This window comes from Annulohypoxylon maeteangense (genome assembly GCF_022496945.1).
Source record: "Annulohypoxylon maeteangense strain CBS 123835 unplaced genomic scaffold GGS22scaffold_6, whole genome shotgun sequence".
NCBI lineage: Eukaryota > Fungi > Ascomycota > Sordariomycetes > Xylariales > Hypoxylaceae > Annulohypoxylon > Annulohypoxylon maeteangense.
Window position 1 is genome coordinate 85,399 of NW_025953253.1, and position 23,477 is coordinate 108,875.

The 23,477-nt window shown below is 47.3% G+C and overlaps 2 protein-coding genes across 2 annotated transcripts; one reads left to right on the forward strand and one right to left on the reverse strand.

Annotated features, from left to right (window-relative positions):
• Positions 1-805: 805 nt before the first annotated feature.
• Positions 806-3,683, forward strand: GGS22DRAFT_187169 (uncharacterized protein; the record flags this gene model as incomplete). Its single annotated transcript, XM_047964551.1, has 2 exons — positions 806-3,308; positions 3,370-3,683. The coding sequence occupies 2 exons, from the start codon at positions 806-808 to the stop codon at positions 3,681-3,683; spliced, it is 2,817 nt and encodes a 938-aa protein (XP_047819773.1).
• Positions 3,684-6,536: 2,853 nt separating this feature from the next.
• On the reverse strand, positions 6,537-9,397 carry GGS22DRAFT_199386 (uncharacterized protein; the record flags this gene model as incomplete). Its single annotated transcript, XM_047966284.1, has 4 exons — positions 6,537-6,696; positions 6,755-7,474; positions 7,952-9,046; positions 9,112-9,397. 4 exons carry the CDS (start codon positions 9,395-9,397, stop codon positions 6,548-6,550), a joined length of 2,250 nt encoding a protein of 749 aa, XP_047819774.1. The 3' UTR covers positions 6,537-6,547.
• Positions 9,398-23,477: the final 14,080 nt, after the last annotated feature.

A 23,477-nucleotide genomic window follows, 5' to 3' on the forward strand; every position in this document is an offset into this window, starting at 1 on the left:
CGTGGCTGGCTTCAAGGGTCCTTCATCTTAGTGGCCCAATTTCACCGCCGGTTCCCTGCTCTGCAGCCCAACCCGACTACGCAAACTCGTCGCAATACAACCCTTCTCAACCATTCTATGGCTTCTACCCCACGATAGGACCCTGATATCCTCGTCTGTTGCCTGTCCCTCTCAACCAGGGTTTCTCTTCCTGGTAAGTACCTCATGCAATTCTTTGCTTTACTACAATATTCTTAAGCGGCACCACTCGGCTTTCGATTCTCCGGAAAATATTGTCGCCATTATAAAAATTCACTACTTATGTACCATGTACTATACATTCTCCGCGCTCTTTTTTTCGAATTTTCTAATGGCTTACTTATATGTCGCAGAACGACCCATCTTTTATCACTCGATAAAATTTATTATACGAAGAGAGTGAGAAAAAAAAGAGGGAAGAAAAAGAAGTAAAGGCCACAAGACCTTTCTCACTTCCAACTATTCCGCCCCCAACTAGAAACCTGACCTTCATATACGAAACCTGGTCATATTGTCAGGACTAAGAAATAAGCCGGACATAATTACATCCCACCTGTCCCACTTCCCTGTCTTCGAATACTTTCCTGCTTTCTATTTGCCTGATTTTATTTTCTCACTTTCTCTCACCGAGACTTCTTCCTCAATTTAGGCTTGAAACACCTTTTGTGACTCTATCGTGATCGTTACCGGTCGCAAGAAATACCAAAATATCGATTTCAACTTGAGTCATTTATCACATTCTCATATTGTGGACAAGCTTACCAACGAACCAACCAACATCGTCAATATGACTGAGCCTCGATACCGGTACTCGGGGCGTAGGTCGCCTACCTCCAACCCCGCGCGAGCCTCGTTGCCTGTAGGCGTAGGCTACAACCCTCATTTCAGCGGAGATATCCATGCAGTACCCACGGCTCGCTATGACGCTGCTGCCCCGCGGAGAGTAAATGAACATAAAGCCTCGTCCTCTTCGAATAACCCTCCAACCACCACCATTACAACTTATAACGTTACTAAAGAGCCTGCGCCGCGCACATCAAATACCGCACGTCGTCGCTCATCTACGGTAGATTCGGGCGCGGTTAAACCTATCATAGTCACAACTAACCATGCCACACGACCTCACGGGTCATCCTCCCACACGTCATCTGCCGCCCGCCAGACTAGTCCGTCACACGACCCCTACCGATCGAGCGATGAGACCTATTATACGCAACCCGCCTCCTCCACTTCGCGGGGCCAGCGATATAGCCACGGTTATAGCCAAAGCGCGACTGTAAGTAATGACGAACTAAGACGATTGAGAGAACGAGTTGGTGGCATCGACGACAGACTTCGAGCTCCGACACACACCCCTACCGACTATTACCGATTCGCCCTTCCTCATGCAAGTTACGCGACTCCATCACATGACCTCAGCAGCACCGCCGTAATCGACTACGAGAATGAAGGTTACGAATACACAAAACCTAGCGATCTGGCTAGATATGACCTAGACAACGATCGCCAGCCACAGCGCGGACGTAGGCGGGAGAGCGTTGACCGTCCCGCTAACAACTACTTCAGGCCAACTGTGAATGTTGTTAGTAACGATCCGGGACGCTACGATGCTCCCAGCGCCGGCCGTGGTCGCGGTCCACCGCCTCCATCCTCGGGACTTGAGCGCTATAACAGGGCTACTGCTGCGGGTATCTATGATCGTCCCACTGTTACTATGCCAGCTCTACCACCTGTTCCTTCCGCACCGCCAGTCGATCCCAAACGTCGCATTGAAGCTGCACCGAGGGATCCATCTCCCGAGCGTAGACTGACGCGACCACGACCTGTGTCTCTATACCAGGATGCGCCGGCGCGCATATCGCATCCTGACGACCTCTACCGCTCTCACGACGACGAGCGTGTACATCGTCGTCGGGAGCGTGACGACCCATACCTCGATCCCGAGGTCTCTGCGCGCGGATTTGGTATCCGCACGGATTCCCTAAAAGTAGAACAACCAGATCGCCCAGCAAGATCAGTAGATCGGCGCGACTATGATGACCGGCGTGTGCGACGAGACGCCGCAGAGCGCGAGCCTCGGCGTCGCTCTGATGAGTCTATCGATTATGCTCGCCCCCACGATACCAGACAGTCCGTTGATGATAACATGAGCCGGGACTCTAGAGATTCTAGAGATACCCTTAGCCGTAAAGGTAGCCTAGGCGGTCGAGCCCGTGATAAAGTGGCTGCTGGCTTAGGTGTTGCTGCTGCTGCAATGGGATTAGTTCCTCCTAAGGAAACGTCCAAGGATGACGATCGCAAGGTCTCCCCACGTCGCCGGGATACTATTGATGAAGAAGTAGAGGTGGGAAGCTCTCGTAACGGTGATAGGTACAAGCCCAGAGAGCGGGATGTTGTCGAGCGCGTAGAGCGCAAACCTTCTCCCAGAGAGGACGCTCCCTTGGAACGACGAGAATCCCGGAAAGAACGGGCGGACTCGGCGTCGGTTTCTAGGGATCGTGAGACAGACCGGGAATCAGAGAGGGAGCGCATTCGCGAGCGTGCTCTCGATCGCGAGAGGGAACGAGAGGAAGAAAAGGAACGGGAGCGCGAGTTAGACCAGCGTGAGCGTGAAAAGGAGCGGGATCGCTCTCGTGAGCGCGCTGAGCGCACTAGACAAGATACGGAGGCTGTACTCAGCGGATCCGCCGTAGTGGGTGAGAGAGACAACTCACCACCCCCCAGCGACGCCACGGGTACTTCGCGCCGACGTCAACACACTTCGTCAACTTTCGACTCTACAAATATTAACGATCTGCTGGATGTTAAAGCCGAGTTGGCTGCTAAGGACAACCAAGAGAAGCCTGAGAGATCGCCTGTCGGGGATCGCACATCTAACAAAGAGGCTAGCCCCTCTTCCTCTAGCGAGCGCCAGCCAGTCGACTCTCACGAAGAGTCTCGGGGTCGCGAGGTAGTCTCAACATCGGAGAAACAAGTCCGCGTAGTGTCACCCCCTCGCGACAAGTCCGAGCAGAAGCCTATTAAGGGCATTCTTAAGGCGCCCAGCGCCAAGTTCCCCGAGGAGGAGAACCCGATCCGGGAGGGCGTCGCACCGCACAAAGATGACAAGACCAAGAAGGGTGTCCCTCCAGGTGCGCGCTGGACCAAGATTAACCGGAAGCTAATCAACCCCGCCGCCTTGGAGGCCGGAAAAGAGCGCTTCGAGGTCCGCGACGATTTCGTCATCGTACTTAGGGTCTTGAATAAGGAAGAGATCCAGGGCTACGCTACTGCCACGGCGCAACTTAGAGGTATTTTTTGACTCTTAATATTTTTATCTGTTAGGATAATGTCTTGCTAACTAGATTTTAGCCGCCAAGAGAAGAGAAATCGAGAAAGAATTGGGTAGCAACCACGAATATGATAGTCGTGACGATGACGATAAGCGACCAAATCGTCGACACCGCCGAGAGCACGATGATAACTACGAGTATCGCCGAGATGATGACCGGGAGCGTCACAGAAGACACAGACGGGATGACGACTCGGATGACGATGGACGCGGCCGTCGCGCTATTGAGTACGAAACTTCAACGACCGGCCGACACGACGTACCTCGTCACCATAGGTCCGTTCGCGAACGTGATTACGACTCCATTACTACCAACTCGGACGACAGACGCTAAGTCAGCCTGTCAAGGGGCGCTGGAGTCATATTAGAGTTATTTATGAGCTATCTAAGGTGTATATGGTTTATATGATCTGTTGATATGTTTTTTTCATTCGTTTCATGTATACATACATACATGTTGCCGGAGATTAGACATATCTCGTCGGCAGAGATAGGGCGGGATGGTATGATAAAGCATGTAGGATCGTCGGATGTATAGGAGAGTGTATATGGAGCTCGAGGCGAAAGGGGATGGAATTAAGCAGCATGACGGAGCTTGTACAGCATGTATCGGGAAAATCATTAGGACTTTGGGCTTTTCTTGTTTGGGTGATGGAATTATGAGGGTTTTTTGTTTAGAGACGTCATGTACAGTCCGTCGCATCTTCCTCCTACCCCCTTTTTCTTTCCCCGTCTTGTCTGCTTTCCCTTTGTCTATCCTTCATCATTCAACATCATCGTCAAAAGGTCAGATACCCTACGGATTTTACGAAGGAAAAAGGAAGAGTAAGAGATGGATATGGATTTGGATACGATACGAACTACTTAGATATACCCCGTAGATTTCTTCTTCTTTTTACTATATTTTATGGAACTTTTTTTTTTCATGAGCCTTGGTACTTAACTAGTCCCTTGATTGTGTATGAGTAGAGGATAGTTACTGAAGGTTAGATGGTAGATGGCGTGTGTATTAGGGGGTGAGAAGTTTACTTGTGTCCTGAGCATCGCGAAGTCTGTCGTAAAAGGCGGGCGGCTTCCAAGCTAGATGTGCTGCTTCTATTGATGCCTAGGTATCTATATATCACCATATATGCTCTCAACATACTCGACAGCTTACTAGGCAGTTTAACCACTACCAAGCCACATCTTCAATGTTTAGATACTCGGTACCTAGCTAGCTATAACATACCCAGTATATCGGCACCTATCTAGGTAGGAAACTTTATTCCCTAAACCATCCCACCGAAGACCAAGAGCCTCACAGTGCTATCTATCCATATATATACGTAAGTACCTTACGCACCAGTATAAACCCGATCCTCCACTGTACAACCGCACCCACCCCACCCCTAAACCGCAGCACGGACACGACGCGGATGATTTTAAAAAAAAAACGGCTACCCGCATCTCCTGGCGGCCCGGTGCGCGGCGGACGGGTGACGGGGCGGCACGGGTACTCGCGTATCGATATCTACCTACCTATCTTTTCTTCTCTTTTTTTTCTTTTTGGTTAAGATTGCGAGGGGTGCGGTAGGGAAGAGAGGCGTTGTGGCTTGCATGAGCACATTTTCCCCTTGTTTTGTTTGATGTATTTGGGATGTACCTGGTACACGGCTTGTATGTATACTACTTGTAGAGGTATACATAGGTAGGTAGGTATCTGTGTCTCATGATAGGGGGTTATCTCCGATGCACGATTACTGCAACAAAAAAAAAGGAAAAAAAGCATAAGGACTTTTCTATAGGTAAGTAGGTATGTACATATTATCTTTAGCTAGACCTCTCACCGGGTGGCCAAGAAGTAAGCCGCGGAAGTCTGATGGTGTTGGTGATGAAAGGAGCCGCATGACCTAACTGGATGCAAGAGAGTATACGGCTAACGGCTCCGGTCACATCTCATTCGCATAGGAAAAAAGTATATCATACGAGTTGCCTCGCGATACATTCCACCATCGTGCGTTGACATCATAAGCGTTTCTTTTTCGTAAGCACCAGCGGCGGAGAAGAAAAAAAAAGCAAAGGCAACTTATCGTCAGCAAAGTCAATCCCCAATGCTATTTCCATAAACGGCTTCAACGTTTTTTTTGGGTCAGGTATCTTATGAATCTTAAAACCAAACCTTAAGGCGACATCATGACATGCTTATACGAATACGGCCGCGGATTTACCTTCAAACGCACTTTCTGCAGATACTTTATCAACGGAAAATAGTACTTATGATGTCCTATATGTAGCGTATTATACCTCGGTGTGAACGAAGACACAAATACCAACCGACAACGTCATTGATATTAACACACACCCCCATATGCCCTCCCATTCCGTGAGATGAGCCTAGAAGCTCGAATGCCATCTCCCTTCTCACTTGACAGATGTGTGCCGATCGACTTCTGTGCCCTCTTATCCCCCCGATTACCTATAACCACAAGACGATATAAATAAAGTTTGGTATCTCCCCTATAAACAATCTCTTGCCGTTACCAAGCCCCACGCCTCAAGCCATATTCCCACCCAACAAACCCTGTTTCTTTTTTCTCCTTTTCCGGTTTTCGCCCCATAACCACCACTATAGAAAATGTAAACTCCTCTATCCTGTAAAGTAGTTTCCGTAAAAAAAAAGCCGTATATGCAGAAGTGAATCCGACGATGTAAATGTATCTAGCCAGCCCACTACTAAGAATAAATCGCATCAGACAAGCAAAAGGAGATCGATAGCGCATGAGATATATGATGAAATAGATCATTGTCATGGCAGGACATCAAGATTCCGGTCCCCGAAAGGAGACGTATCCGGTAACATATAAAAACATGATCGAAGAGGTGAGATAGAAATCCGTATCAAGTTAGAATCACTGATACATAAATAGCAGGTCGAATTAGACGGGACGATGAAGAAATCGGTCGTATATCGCTATTGACTTTTCTGATGACTCTATAAAGCGCGGATATAATACAAGCGCGGGACGTAGCGTATGTGTGAAGAGGCCATTATTTTATGCGCCCGGCGACGGAATAGAAAAATTCCACAGGAGCGCGACTCGTCTAAATATGAAATGATAATAATAATAAGCCGAGACGAAAAAGTGGCGAGTGGCAGCAAGATGTCAGTGGGATATCAGTTATATAGTGTCATATGAAGCAAAATAGCTCGGACTCGGACTAGGAGTCCTCATCCCGCTTTTCGCCGCGGCGTTCACGTTCACCCCATCTTCGCTTGCCGACTCTCGTTTCGTAGTGAGGTACCGTGGTCCTTACATCTTGAGTAGCACCTTCGATAGAGGTACAAGTCTTATTCCGATAGCAGTCGACTGTAACAAAGTTAGCAAAAAACCATGACAAAGTTGATGCGCCAAAAATTCAACTTACGCGCTCGCTGGAGAAAGACAGTCCTTCCGGCAAAAACACGACTATGCATCCACGCCATACGGTAGGCAAGGTCGTTGAGGCGCACTTCCTTTATGCGCGACCCTCTTCTAATTCTGGGGATAGCAACTTCGGCCTCGTTGCCATCGGACATAGGCGCCTTCACCATAACGCGCTCCCTCATAACATCCCTTCGAGGGCGTCCGGGTCGCCTACCGTCGACTTCAACATTGTCGTCGCTCAGGTCGTCCTGGAAGAATTGGCTCCCCGTGGCGCTAGGAGGCGGACTCTGCATTTCGCGCGGGAAATAGCTACGCGGGAAGACGGCAGAGCTTTTGCGAAACGAGTCGGGTATCTCCTTGGGATTCACTTCTTCGAGCATCACACGTACTCGCAGACGAGCATTACGTTTGTTATCTTCGACGAGAATAAACTTGCGCTTCTTGGCGTCCGGCAAGTCAGGGAATAAGCCTTCCGGATTTTTGTCATCTTCCTCATCATCGTCCCGCGCCGTACGTCGAGCTACGATAGTATTATGGTGGGAACCGCCAAGACCGTCATGCAGCGGTGGCATGGACGATTCCGAGGCGGAGTGGCTAGGGTAATGTTGGGGGTAACCGGCAAATACTTGAGCTGGGCGCACGTCGGCCGAGTTTCTAGATCCTGGTCCCGTAGGAGCTTGATGGTGGTGATGATGAGATCCATCCACATACTCTCCATCCCCTGTTTAGATAGTCGAATTAGCGGACTAGACCAGGGTCGGAGTGCTTATTTAGTAGAATTTAGGGCAGCAAAAGAATCGAAGCGATGCGATGCGAATATTTGCAATTTTTTGTGAAGGGTTTCAATACAAGGAGGCAACGATATGAGGCTGTGATATGTGCTCTTGGTGTGTTTGTGCAGTGAGATGCAAAGCAAGCCATGCCAACCTATGCTACCAGACAGACGACTAGACCGTCCCGAAAGCAGCAAGGACTACCAAGCGCAATGGCAACTAGATAATGTACAGAATAGTGCCAGTCCCCCAGTGCTCTCAAAAACGCCAGCGGCTTTGCGCCGTTATATAAACACGAATGGCAACCGATCCTAATAACCGAACAGACACAAGGTATAAGAGGTATCACGTAATTGCACAATGACAACGACAACAGCAACGATAACAACAACAACGCATGAATCACATCTGCTGGTGAAACATACCGACATCTCCTCCGCCTTGAGCGCCTCCATCGTGGGCGTGGTGGTGATGCATCTGCGGACCCATGTTACTCATCCCAGGCTTCCCCATGGGCGTGTCGCCGCCAGGGCCAATCGATCCAGGGGTGGACATCCCTGCCGGGCCACTGGGACCGGACATGTGCGTCGAGTGGGGAGTCTGAACCGCCTTGCGATTGTTCATCTTGGCCATTCGACGAACGCGTCGACTTCGCAATCGAGGATCCTGGTTGCTGTTGCGCCAGCTGTCGACCGCCCTCTGAATAAGTCCTCTCTTGCCTCGGAGGCAAGGGTTAAGCTGGGCCAGTGCCCATCCTACGGTATTGCACTCTGTCTCATACTGCAATCGGTTTCCGCGGTACTGGTCCTTAGGGCAGCATGCTCTCGGGTAAACGCAGTTCTCCGTCTTAAAATCGCTGCCGAGCTCGTCGGTGTTCACAGACTCGACGTCGCAGCGGATTGTGTACTCCATCTTTACCCGATCACGAGAATACTCGAACGCGATCCATTGAACCCCGTTGTTATCTTGCCTGACAACTAGCGGCGTAGTAGCCGGGATGGGACCGGGCGCGGCGTTGTTATTGTTGACACCAGGCGTCGACGAACCGGTAGGAGTCGATAATTGGTTACCATTCTGGGGTTGCTGCGATGTTCCCAACGGTCCAGGCGTAGGTCGCTGTAATTGCGAAGGCATCTGCGGCTCCATCTTGGTATGTCGCGGGCTTCCTGTCATTCCTGGTTGCGCGTGTTGGCTCGCGTGCTGGGTCATCTGGTGTTGGGGGCCCGTGTGCGACATCATCATGTTTGGCTGCGACGCCATGGGTTGATGCGGTTGCTGAGCGTGCTGCTGGTACGGGGAAGGTGCCTGCGGGGGTAAAGATGAGTATTGCGGTTGTTGCGCGCCATAGTACATCGATTGGGGTTGAAGCTGTGATGTTGGTTGACCGTAGATACTTCGGTGTTGATCGTGACCGGATGGCGACGCGACGGAAGACGGAGAGTTGGATTGAGGCGTATGATAAGAGGACATCGGAGGATAGGGTCGAGGCATCTGAGCTGCGGCCATCATCTCGGAGGTGTCTAGCGGCGTATAAGCTTACACATTGACCCCAAAAACAAGGCGCGCGACGCGACGGGGAACTTACCTGCGGACGTATATCCGCTCGTCGTACCGGGTGTGCTGTACGGGCTCTGGTGAGCGTAGTATGGCAAATCTTGCGCGTGTTGTGCGGCGGGAGCGTGTCCTGTTTGTTGGTAGGCGGGCTGTAGAGGATGAGTAGAGGAATACGCGGAAGGGTGCTGCGATTGCTGCGGCGGCGCCTGGTGATGTTGCTGATGAACGATACTCGAGGGTCGAGGATGCTGTAGGTGCTGGGGAGGCGCCGGACCCTGCGAGTGGTGGGGATGATGCTGCATAGAGGAGACAACCATTAGTCCTAAACTCTCGAGTGTCGAAGCCAAATAGTAACGGCAACCATGGAAAAGAAAAAAAGAATGAAGTAGGACGCGTCGGCAATTTTTATTTTACTTGACACTGTCAAGGTCCAAGGAACTTAAACATCTCCAGATGACGAGGTTTAACGGGTGAGGCTTGCTTAAGCGACGGGGGGAGGTATAGGTTATAAGACCGGGGGGTCCCTAAGCATACTACCGTAAGAGATAAAGAATTGCAGTACCAGGAAATGACACCACAAGGTGCTTGCTCCTAAAAGGGAGGAGTGGATAGGAATCGGGAGGCGGAACCCGAAAGTCTCAAAGTTCACCAACTAGGTTCTCCTTCAAGCCTATTTGGGCTATTCTCAAGAGGTACTCAACAACTACTAATGCCTCGAACGCGTTCGGGACTGAGTTTTGAGAGAGAAAGTGGAAGTATACACGACCGACAGGGGGGATGATTAACGAAAACAAAGAGAGCGACAGGAGATTTGAGATCGGAGCGAGGGTTCAGAATGCGACGATGGGAAAAAATGGCAGGGCCAACGATATTTGAGCTATGTAAGGTGAGATCGCAAGGTAAGAAAACACCAAGGTAAGGATACTTCTGTGACTTCTGTGTACCTGTAGGTGTAAAAATGGGGCCTGTAATGTATCAATGTGTACGGCGTACGTCCCAGAAGCCTCTCGTTCCGGGATAATTAACAGGGACGATATGACTGCTTAGTTTGGTAGAAGAAGGACGTGCGATGCCTGCGGCAAAGCATGAAATGTTGAAAGAAGAGAAATAGAAGTTGGAGATTTCGCGTTAGGTGTGGGCGTGGATGGATCAGGATGTGGGACATCGCATGGAAGAAACGTGACAGGGGGCAGGGGGGAAGCTGCATTTTTAGATGAAGTGGCCAATGGCGGCACGGCCAAGCCATGGCTAGTCTACCCGATGAGGTACCTATGTCCGGGGCTAACCAGGATAAGGCCCTTCGCGAGCTTCTCAGGGAGCAAGGCGGTGTGTATGGGGCGTGATAAAAGGTACTCGACAATTGCGTGTAATTGCGACGAATATCGAGAGTACCACCCACGACGAAACTCGTCCAGGGCATTGAGATGGTCCCTTGCTCGAAGACCATGTACGCTCCCAGGGCTGTATGTACGCATAGTACGTATTGTACCTAGGTAATTGTACATCCGTTGCAGAGGCCTACTACGACCTGCTGGAAGATCCTCACATTGGAAACTCTCCTAGCCGGTAACTCTTCCGTCACTTGACTGCGAAACCTATGCAACTCGGCCGCTAGAGTTTTTCCTTTCCCTTAAGCCTACCAGGCATAAAGGTACCTAGGTAGGTAAGGTACTAGGTAGATAGGTATCCTCTGCTGGATCCATCCCAAACCAGAATCGCGGTGGTGTGGTGACAAGCGGCGATTGCCAAAGCCATTCCCACTTCGCCATTGGAGAATTTCTTTCGGGTCCACTTTGATAGCCAACACCCACCCTCTGTTAGGCTTGAACCATCCACACAGCTACATACCTGTATGTACTGTATATCAAGCTCGTGTGGTGTATGAAGGGAAGTACCGTGTACGACTTCGGTCGAATATTATTTTTTTGGCCATTTTCCTGTTTTTGGTCCGAATGTGTGATAAAAAGCCCACAGCACTAACCAGACTTGTTATGCATGTTGGAAGTAGGAATTGAGCCGGAGAAAATCAACCATTACAGCCATACAACGCTAATGATCATAGCGTTGAAAAAAGATATCTCGAAGGGACTCGACTCCGTTGAACCCGCTGAACTTTTTTTTTCTGGCTTTAACTCGAAAAGGAAAGGATGCTCTCTAATGGGTTCTGGTCTCTCGCGACCGTTTCTCCCAATCTTGTTTGGCACTTGCGCCATCAAACATCCGGGGCGTGTAGGGGGGAGATTTAAAAGGTCCAGAGCATCTTTTCGATCAGGATCATGACAGTGTGGGTGCTGCGCGAAACATACGGACCAGCAAAACCGATAAATCGTGAATTAAGAGAATGCATCTGTCTCCCCGCATCCACTTGGGGGGCGGGGACATCACGGGCACGTCAGCTATGAGAGGTGCTTGATAGGACCAGCATCACCATCCTTGAAGTATCGGCCGGGGACGCTAAGGCAACCCGCACAAGCCCTGTTCCAGAAGAAAAGCCCCCTGGACACTTGTGAAACAAGAAGCTCCCCTGTAATTCCCTGGATTTCAAGGACTGATCTCTTAGAGGCAGGCAAGCATGCGACGAACCACGCGATATTCTGGAAACGAAGAAACTCTGCGCATAGGCAGAGTATACTAACGCGCCAAAGTTCAAACCCGGCGCGTTTTGGTAGCGACGAAGATTATTCCATGATACTTGGCGGGGAATAACTTGGGCTGTGTCGTTGTAACATCCGAAGACGTCGCACAGCTGCGATGACTCGGTCGAATCTGCGAGCCGCAGATCCACATCCGCGTCGTAGCACTTGCCACGGAGCATTGAAGTAGATACATAACAAAATAAATGAATATAAACTTACCGAGTCCACACGCGGCTCCTCTTTGAGGTATGTATTAGGCGCTTGTCGACCCATCTTCATAATCATGGCAAATGAGTTGCCAACTTGGAGTGGATTTAAAGGTTCTTCGCCGGTCCTGCCATATATCTCATGTCAGTAAAGCAACAAACAATGAATTAGATAATCCTGCCTTCTCCACATGGCTCGGCTTTGGTGCAGCCGTTGAAAACCTGGGAGGGCATGTGGATCAACAGAAGAGACCACGCCATATGAGCAAGGGGAGAAATTCCCCGCATGCTTTAAATAACGAACTAGGATGAACGTCGCAATTCCCAGAGCGCGCGCGCGCACACAGACGTCTTGTTTAGGGACAGAGTTTGATAGTGATTTCGTATAATAAAACAGAATGTACTCACGGTGTAATAATCAAGGTATTCGTTCGACGATCATAGACTGGATGTAATGAGACTACGACAGTCGAGGTAGGTTGTTCGTTATGAGATTGTGGGATGGCCGGTTTCTTTTCTATCTCAAGGTTAGTGGCATATTATGGTCTGTGATGTGTGGATACAACATTGATGACCGTAACAAAACAAACATCACAATTAAAAATAGTAATTTGTATCGATAAGAAATATTTTCAGCGAGACCCAGTAATGGATGGCAAATTCGTGCAAATCCTTCAGCTGAATCTTGCCGAGGTATAGATAGGTGTGTAGATAGGTAATGGAGGCCTTCCACGGTTGGGGGCGACACATGATAAAAGATGTAGGCATGAAACGGAGAGTTCATTGCTATAGGTAGAATCGAGAAGATAGAAAACAGGTAAATAGACATGGAAAACCAGATTGAAACAGTTCATACATACAAGATAGTTTAGGATATAATAAGCCGTCGGGCAGAGGAAAGCCGAGGATAGTTTGGCTGAATGTGTAAATAATCAATCGTCGTAGTAGTGCCGTACAAGTCGTAATGTGCCGATGCTCGATAAACTAGAGAGTCAGGCTTTGGTTGGCGGCTCTCGATAGAATCCCACGTTTATTTCGAGGTGGTTTGCAAGGTTGAACCTTTCCGTCGGTATCAATGAAGTCAAATCGCGTGTCAGGTACGTGCTTTTGCTATGCCTGTAAAATCTTGCAGATAGATGCGCACATCGACCAGGCAAGCGACGTAATTTTCTGCAAGTTATCTGTCGTGGCCAGACCCCGGGGTTAGATCTGTGCTGCCATATTAGTTCATGCATGCCAGCCTTGTCTAGTTAGATGCTGTCAAAAGAAGTCGAGGGAACAAATGCATGGTTCCCCAAGGCAGATGGGGGGGACGACAAGGAATAGGTAATGGGTACGGTATTGGTGGTGGTGGAGGGGTGCAGAAACTGACCAGTGTACTGGGGTTCGGCAAAACAGTAATATTGTTCTTTTTTTTCCACGAGAAAGTGAGATGGGGGAAAGGCGTTGCAACACCTCTCACTGGGGTATGTGATGAGATTGGTAAATGATGGGAATAAGGAAAAATAGATATAATCGAGGATACAGGGGATTAGTCGGGATAGAAACAAGTGAAGTAACCTTTGCTATACGAAAGAAATTTCCATATCAGGGAGATTGGATAGGGTGGTTCCGATGGGACTTTTTATTTGGGCTAAGGTTGCCAGGCAATTTCAACATCCGATCTGGGGATAAACTGGCGGCTAATGAACATTGAATAACAAGGGGGGTCCCAAAAAAAAGATTTTGGTATCCATGGATAGAAACGATAGGAACACGACTCTAAATCGAGGGGTCGATAGCATAAAACCACTAAGCAGTGCTAGACTTGTAAAAGGATTGCTGTATCTCATAATGGATAAGATCCATAAACGAAAATAGAGATTTACTTACCAAGACACTCAAGATATCACCACAGTGTACTGTATAAACGTGCTGAACCGAATAGACTAATGAACAGCGGGCCGTCGCCTGGTAACTGGCTTCCAGGGCTGTCACTTGGCTGGGTTGCCAGGATCAGGGATCAAGAGATGCGTCAGACAGGTAAATCTTCAGCCTCTTTGACGACAGTTTACAATTTGATATCAACGTAGACAGACAGTTGATAAATTTGTTGTCTCTAGGTGCAATACCTACTAGCAGATAAAACCTTCCTGACTCAGCTAATGGTCACCGCTTCACTGTCGCTCAAAAAGCTGACAGATCGTGAGGAGGTACAAGAGTTGACGGATATCGGAACGAACTTCAGACTTGATTGGGTCTGGCGCTCGTTGTGCGATCTGGCCTCTCCTCAGATAAATAAGCGCGTACTCCTCGTGTGGTAGTGCCAACTTGTGACCTATAGTTTTGTGATTAGGCGGTAAACTAAGGTACTTGGATAGATAAATTGGCGGTGGAAGGTGGCCGTTGACTGAGTTGAGGGTGTGTATAACGCAGACCAACTAAATCCTTTTAACTAGTAGGAAGTAAGAGTAGGTCAGCTTCTGCAACATAATCCATAATATGTCTCCTAGGGTAGCTTTTTAGGATCGTGACAGCGCGAGTAAACCCTCAAGGATCATAAAGGACGGGAAGTGAACAGGGGTATCGCAGTTCCGATAAACCCTGATTCAGATCAATGGCTTTCGATTTGCCCATGCGAAAATAATAATACATCACGAATAGGAGACTTAGAAGTTGAGTAACACTGTTGTGATGGGAAATGAGATACCAAATAAACGATACGAGGAAACTGTGCATTTTGAAAAGACATCGATCAATGCATCAGCTTTAGCATCGTTGTAGATCGAAGAACAGAAATCCGTCTTTAGAAATTCAGTACGATACATACTAGAAGCCCTGACGCAATCTAGGTGCTTTTCTCGTGCAGGACACGCGCATTTGCAGGGTATCCCGTGGCTAATTGGGGACTTGGGGCAGGCTCAGGGTCAGGGGCTCGTGCGTGTAGGCGGCACACCCGCCAGCACCGACTAGGAAGCACACGTCCCGACAATCTGGGCCATGACAAAATCTGATAATTGATAGAAGGGGTGCCTTGTAACTGTGAACCAAGTATAAAAAGAGATCAAGCTCAACTTACAAAAAGTGACACAGCTATTAATTAATTAAGCTCTTTCTTCTTTTGTGCCTTTTAATTGCCAGGTACTAAGTGAGAGTTATGTGATTTGGTGAATAGGTCTTCAAATAGAATGTGTCTTAGACACCCTTAAAAGCGTGATGTTAGTACTAATTGAGTTGAGTGACGGATAATGTGTAAATGTAGAATAGAACGACAACGACGATAATTGGGGTAATTGTTGAAGAAAGTGGGTGCAAATATTTAAAGATCAGCAAGATTCTATGTGAAACCGATTTATGATGGAACATGACTTGTTTACATATACATATCATATATAGAATAATAGCTTTTTGACCATGATTTTCCAAAGAGGCTTGATGAAGCAGTATTAGATTAGATCAGGAGTGCCAAGGACAGAGTAGTTTCGCGGCAATGACGATTGCGACGCAGGCACGCGATATAGTCCCACTTGGGCTGTGCGTTGTGGGTGGTGGCTTTTGAATGGACCTCGATATTCTCTGGGGTCGAAGGGTACCTATAATCCCTGAAACATGTTGTGTTGTGCGACGTCGGGAGTAATTCAAGCTTAAAATAAGAATAATCCGTTACTTACAAAGTGGTCGAAACGAGTAACCAGATGATTGTATCATTCGACATCCACCAAATATGGATGAGGGGTTCGTGATTAGCCGCCACTATAGATATTTAGTTTGCTACTTCGTGTGTGTACTAAGTCCGATCAAGAGTTGATGCTCCTGTTGAAAAGACGACGGATAGAGTTGAGATTAACATGTAGGTTGTAGAAGTACATAAAAGGCATTGACCAGGGTTAGGCCCAAGGGAACAGGACGATAGATTCGTGGCTTAGAATCCCCAGAAACGAATATCAGGAAGAATTACCTCTTTTGGGTGACCGTTGAGGCAGTTCGAGTTTAGTTGCAGTCTCGAGCTTGGGTTTGCCAGGGGTCCGGTGGTTCAGAATTTATTTTAGTAGGGCATGCCGTAGGATTCAAGGACCCAGGGTTGATCATTAAAATCGGGTTCCATGCAGACACAAGGGTCAAATTGCGGCTTGGACGAAGCAGGAAAAAGAGAATGGATGGTCGCTTAAGAGCGAAAGGATGCGGCAGGGTATTGTTGTCGGGACGAAGGTGTTTGTGCAGAATAGTTCCTTGCAACGTTGAAATTCGCAAGCTAATAATACTTCAATGTGGATGATCGATACCGACTAATGCAGGTAGCAGTGGTCCGTGAACAAGAGCTCCAGTGCTACTTCCATATCCATTTCCCATTCCGCGTCCAAGGTTAGCTAGGATGGGACGAGACTTCCCTTCTCAGGTCTAGACGTACGTAAGCCGGACTGGCTAATGGCTGGTAGGGCAATAAATCAGTGGATGTGCCTCCCCGAACGCTTGAAGGCTTGGTCGTACCTTTCGATTCAGTGGTTTATATGCCCAGATAAGTTAGCACCGGCGCGCTTGCAGCTTCTCCAAATGCAGGTTTATCTGGTCGTTGATTGAACATTAAATCAATAGATACATACTAGCATGTACCTGGGCATGTATGTATTATACACGAGCAGGGTCTTCTAGTGACTTCGGATGGAATAATATCAATTCGCATAAACTATTCATATTAGCTAATCATACAAAGTCAAATGACTCTTTAGTTTAATTCTGATTTTTTATTTGAGAGAAATTTCTTAATATTATTATTTGATAGCTTGAATAATCATGATACGTAATAGCCGAGAAACATGCCGTTTTAGTTCTTCTCAAGATATACTAGGTATCAATTTAGGCTTGATTTCTAAGAGGTTGCAAAGCTCGATATAGGTATTTCAATCCGAGTTGAAATTGTCGCTACACAGTGCCCTGTCGCTTAACAAGCCTAACTGCCCAGTTAGGTAAGTGTGCGGTACATTAGCTCCCTGTATGTATGGTAGCGCTGAGATCGAAGAGGGTACTGGGGATAGCGAGAAATGACAGGACAAGTGGGTATTCACTCTAAGGAAACCCTACACAATAGTACATATTACCTAGTAGTGCAGCGTACTATGTAGATAGGTAGATAATGGAATCAGAAGGTTACCATGTTGCTTCTACTACGTTGACTGCAGTTTGGTATATTTGGATGGATTTGTTACCAACTGAACGGATCTAGGAATAATACATGTAATTAGTATAATGGGAATATTATCATGTACTCAATACATATTCCAAATCCATATATGATTCAAATTAGTATAATATAAACGCCTACGTAATTAAGTGAGTTTAGTTGTTTTCCCATCATTATCTACCTACCTAAACTGGTACGGAATGAGAGCCGGCGCTTTTTTCAGCTCTGCAAATCGTTACGGCAGGTTTGTCGGCGCAATATCCATTTTCTCGGGAGGTTGCCGCGATATTACGGAAGAGGTAAGAGAAGCCAAAGGGAATAGTAACCATATTTATTGCTCTGGTGTCGGTCCAATATAAGTTTTGAGCGATTCCGACATAGTGAAGCTCAATCCCACGGACTACTCCGGCTTAGATGGATGGCACATCTCTCGGACAAGTCCACATTAGGTGCAAACTGCAGCAGGTATCGGAAGTTCAGAACGTCAGGACGGGAATCCCAGGTCCGCGGAACATATAAATTCCATATGGCAAACTCAGGTCATATTGACAAAGGGCCGCCCAATGCGATCAAGATCGACGTAATTGCGCGTCATACGAATCTTCATAGACAGCGCGCTTATATCTGTTTGAGACAGCTATCAACAGAGAAAGGACACGCTCTGAGTCTCTGACAGCTATCACGCAGTCTCGGAGATGACACTTATGCATAAGGTAAGCATAGTTAAATAGGGCCGATCAGTGGTACCACTTACATTCTTTGCAATAAGCGAAGTAGACGGTACATTAGCTGGTTATTGATGTATGTATATATGTATTATGTAGTATTTGAAAGCTACCCCGAATTCAACCGCGCACGATCAACATCATAGTACAGAAAATATATGCATGGTATATTAGCCCAGTATATCACGTGACCTTTATACAAATTTGAGACATCGGCTCAGATTGTTAATGCTCTAGTAATAAATTTCACGTGCCTCCTTTTCGTGCCTCATCTGTGCCCCTTAAGCCCCGTTGTTATTATCGGACTTCTTTTTTTTTTCGTTGCAACTTAACAACTTAGTTACCATTCAACACGACACGAAACGTTTAAACTATAAACTACAAAGAAACATACATAGACCTTCCAAGGTTCCTTATACTTTACTACGTATTTGTAGCTTGTTCAGCTGCATGATGTAACACCTGCATCAATCCTTGACCGGCAGATCTCTTGTTCCCATGCTCAAAATAAAAATCCCCAGATTGTTCAACACAAGTTCCCCCCCTGGGTAGTGGAATCGATCCATACAGGGTCTGCGGTCGATGTTGGACAAGGTGTGTGGGCGCCTCACCAGCCCTGACATTCTATTGACCATTGATCCCCGCTAGCTCTGAGGACGTCAGGTCGCCTGTCAACTCGGAGAATTTTGCCGCTTTTCAATTGCGAGGATGTTTCGATGCACTGATATGATAATCAACTAGGAGGGAACAGGCCACCAAACTCCTGTAGCTTGCAGCGGTGCCCAGTCTCTAGATCTTATCACCCACTGTCGAGAGATCTCGAGAAATCCTTCCCCCAAGCTCTTTACAGGCTCCCAGAAAGGACACCCTTACCTTTCGTCCACAGGGATGCGACCACCTCTACACAAATATTCCACGTGGTTCATCGTTACTATCTATTCACAATTACCTACTTATGCTTACAGACGCCGTCAGATCTTAGTAACGAGTTGCTAGATTTACGTGCGTTAGTTAAGAGCTTTAGAATATTGCTGGTTTTAGATAAGTACAAAATAAGGGGGAAACATCCATACAGTAAGACAGAGAGATCCGCTTCGACAATGCTTAGTTACTTGATGTACAAATACGCCAATATATGTAACCTACAGCAGAGCAATTTCAGCGTCAATGTCGCAATTCTCTCGCCCCCCTATCACATGCCGGCCAACGCAAAATTAACGTGTCCTATGGATGAGCGAAGAGACGCCCTCGCCCCTCGAGGGTTTAGGCAGGGGGGTATATGTATCTACGTACTGTGTAATACATGGTACTGTGTGGGTGGCTCCAAAGTAAGCGTATGAAATATTCCCGGCTAACATCTCGGCAAGGGGTGTGAACCAAGCATTTCCACCTACCTAATCATCGACTTTTCACCACATGTAGATGCTTCAAGAGTAATTGAGATTGGTTTGTTTGCAGAAACCTTATACTAAACTTGAAATGACGAGGGGCTCTAGCGGATGATTGCCTTCAAGCCCTCCTGCGAGTCATCGACGACTAGTCGCATGTTTGGTCGATTCTTTCAACCGAGGCGACATCCGTAATGAATAATATGCAAGAGAATTTTATTATTGAGTTACAAACCACACCGTCCAGATCATCAGATGAACTAAGTAATATAAATCCACCTAAACATACAGTAGCTGGCAACTAGTGCTTCAGATTATCAAGGTATACGATGCCAACTAATAAATGCTAATTGTTACGAGGACAAGAAAGGGATTCCAGCCACCAACCAGCTCCACAGCTGTAATGATCTTTCGTAGGTTTGCGCGGTGTGGCCAAATTGGTCATGTTGATTGGACGCATTGAGTTCCGAGTCTTCAACATGATGACGACGAGTATGCTTAGAATTCTCAACCTAAATTCGCCTGCGCGCTGACTAACATACAAAATTTACGAGTTTTAGGACGAGAGGCAAACAGGAAATACGTCATTTCATATATAGTACGATAAGGATGTAGAAGTCGCATAGGAGAACTCGATCGAACCAAGTCGCAGAGAGGTACTTACATTCAATCAAAGGTAAATGTAATGAGCCATCGAATATCCGGGTCGTAAAAGCCTCGTTGCACACAAGCGGAGAACTTTTTACCTCTCTATGGACTTGGCACACCGCCAATGTAAGTAGGGCATTGTCAACGCAGGTTCACATCAACTCGCATCAACTGCTTATCAAATACCAGCATTCATGGTTGTTTCGATGGCTGAATCTGAGTCTGACCTGGCAACTCGGGTCGGGACGTGTCCCGGTTCGGTCCTTTGCTTATTCGACGCTATTCTTTTATTGTCTCCCCAAAGACGTCCATAACATAGCAATTGTTGGTGTAGATGGCCTCAAGCTTCATCCAGCCCTACAACAGATCCCTACCTTGATCACTGGGTTCCTGGGAGACACGACAGGATTTTGACAGCTCTCAGCCAGGGAGCTCCCTAGTCATATCACCCCTAAATGTTAAGCAAGTGAGGACTCTCCACCTTCATGGTTAGGAGCCCAGGGTTCTTTTGAACCGGCCCGAGCGATGCTCGGGTAAGCTAATACTAAGGTAGTCAATACATACGAGGCGGTCATCATTCTCTCTACCCCCTGTTTTGACATTTGCTATGTACTTACAAGTGCTGATCTGCATATTCCTAGCCCGAAGTTTACTAATAACCTCGAGCCAATTTCCCTAACGACCTTGACTCGGCCGAAAAGCTTCAGTTCGATTACCAATATCCCAATTCACGTTCTCAAGACCTGTCTTTTGATGCCCAACTGCGAAAGGACATAGATTGCCTCAATGCCTTTAATTTTACTTGAAGGTTACTAGCAGGTATCTTGTTTTTGATGAATATGGGTACCTATCCTGCAAAATCAAGATCGAGTTCACCACACGCACAGCGAGATCCAGGTGGCTGTTGCCACGGTTCTACAGAAATTTCCAGCGGCAGACACGAAGGATCGACTCAGGCCATACCTTAGGGAGGCCGCTATGCTCAGAGCTAACAGAGAGGCTTGACAAATAAAATCTTTCGTATGGTTCATATCCGTTGGAGAGATAGCCCCAAGGGCTTCCATTGCTTGGTTATGAGCGCCAAGTGTAAACCCAAGACGGCAGCATTGGCCGCTTGGAATACGTTAAATGTAACTACCGAATGGGGCTTCGAATCCTTCGCAGCGACTTGCTTGTATTTCTCGCGAATCAAGCTTTATGGTCTGATGAACAGTATACGACCTATTAACGAGTCCAATTCTAGGGAACAATACAATGCAGCTAAATATTTTCGGGGTTTCACGCTTTCCCCTAAAGAAACTTGAAAAGTCTTCAGTGATTCTTAGCGGTGATTTATTACAGAGCTAACTAGTAGTCTTCTATGCCATATTCGATCGTCAAGAATGGGCTAGGGTTATGTATGTATATCATAAAGGTAGGTAGTCATTGTACCTATAGCTACCTACATACCATCGGGTTGCTTGATAGCACGGGGTTTCTATACCCGACTTAATCGCCAGCTAGGGCGTTTTATTCTACCAAATTACCTCTTTGTAGGTTTTACTCTAAAGAGCTACAGCCGTCGCGCTTGTAACTCCCATCAGACTATGTTTCGCGTCCTGTTTCTCCCTTATATTTAGGATGTTTGATTACCGAAAAGGAGACAGGCAACACGGCTAACTGATATTCACAACATCATAATGTTTGACTAAGGTTATGAATACGGCGGTAGTGATGTATGGAGCTCCTATTTTTAACCATTAGAGCGTGTAAAATACAATGAATTCAACTCCTTCTCGATACGGGAAAGTTACCATCAAAACTCTTTTACTACGAGTTTATACGAAGTAGCCGCGAGTTTCCATTTCACCGAGCCGCTACGCATGTAACTCAGGGCTTTTACCGCACCAGCCGTCGTTATTACTATTCGAGTCGAAGATTGGTTGAACATGTTCATATTCTATTTCTAGCAAGGACAGTACATAATTACATAGGTGACCAGTGGTAGTCATGATAAAGCTGCTGGCATTTATATCCACCCTTGTTGTCAACTACCTTCTCACTGCCGGCCGAGATGCTCATACCACGAGCTGGCCCATGTTACATGAACACCCTCGCCATAATCTTACCGCAGAAGCCCGGATCGCACGCAGCAATGGCGACACTACACCTGCTTATGCTCTGTATCATCAGGTACATACAAGTACATACATACGATTTTATTTCCTTTTTAGCTATAGTATACGCACATATAGGAACATCCATTAGTTGACTTGGTAGATCTACGCCTCTGAGGCGTGAGAATTTGTCACTTGATATTAGCAATCAACAACCGCAGTAATTACGCTCTTATGAGCATACATAGACCATTTTCCTTAATCAATTTGCCTTTTGATAGAGTCTACGTCTGCTTGTACGGCAAAGCTTCGAACTAACATGGTTTTTTTTTTCTTTGCTGGTATTCTGTATGGGGTTGCTCACCTTTGCCCCCTGGACCCTGCAGGCAAACAAGGGGGGCAAATCTTTCCTTTCCCTGTTTCGTTTGCCATAGGATGCAATGCAAATACTACGGTGCCATTCCACTTGACCCTTGCATGTCAATGCGTCCGCTGTACTGTGTACTTGCTCTGTTCTTTTCACATATTCAGATAACCCGTGCCGTGGTCCTGCGTTTTAATGCATTAAATGGCCGAGTTTCTACGGTCTTGTGACATTCCATGTTTCCATTGACGTTCCATGACTACATATTTACCCTTTAATGCGACATAGTATGCCGCCTCATTACCGTAGACTGCCCATCGTTCGTGTACGTAATCCACACTTCGTCGCGTGTTGCCGTATCTCCGCTTGGTGTCCTTCGTGAGGGTCACCGGTCTTATCAAAGCAGCAGTATTTTCGAGACTATTGGAAGATCACATCTCCTCCATAATACTATGTACGCTTCCTATGGATGCTCGCTTAGAGCTATTGCTTTATAAGCAACTGCGCGTTATTTGCAATAGTCTACGTCTGTCGCCGGCGTGGTTTGTTCGAATACGAAAGGCTTCTGCCGCGCGCTTGCATGTAACCCCATGCTCTTATCGCGACCATCCTTCTATATCTCTTTGCTTTGCCGCGGCTTCGCAGGGCCTTGCCGCGTCTGGAGGTCCCATTGTTCGAGAAGGTCTCGCGCTACTGTCACTCGCACGTACATGGGTGTGTATGCACGTACTGAACAGGGCCGGCATCATGAACGCGTCCCCTAGAACTCGAGCAAGGGAAGAAGAGAGCGGAGCGTCTGTGCTAAGGTGAAATGAAGATGGGGGTCCTAGTCGGGACCGGGCGTTCCTGCAGATATACCATGTTCCCCGTATGTTACTAATGTCGTACCTTGCCTGAATAGTACATTTGTTATGCTGAAGAGCAGGCTAGCCAGACTAATATCCTATTGGTATCGACATTGGACAAGTACGAGAGGTACATACATACTTCTAGGTATGCGATGCTGTCGTCAGAACTCACCGATGACAATCTGGGTATTCATGAAATGAAACCGAGCGGAACTTCCCTTCCATTGTTCACCTACATTTGGTAACGAGCTCGGGTAGGTTTACGGTTATTACAGACGAGTGCATTAGATAGTATGCGAAGAATAGCGTATTGCTCCTCTTAGGTCAG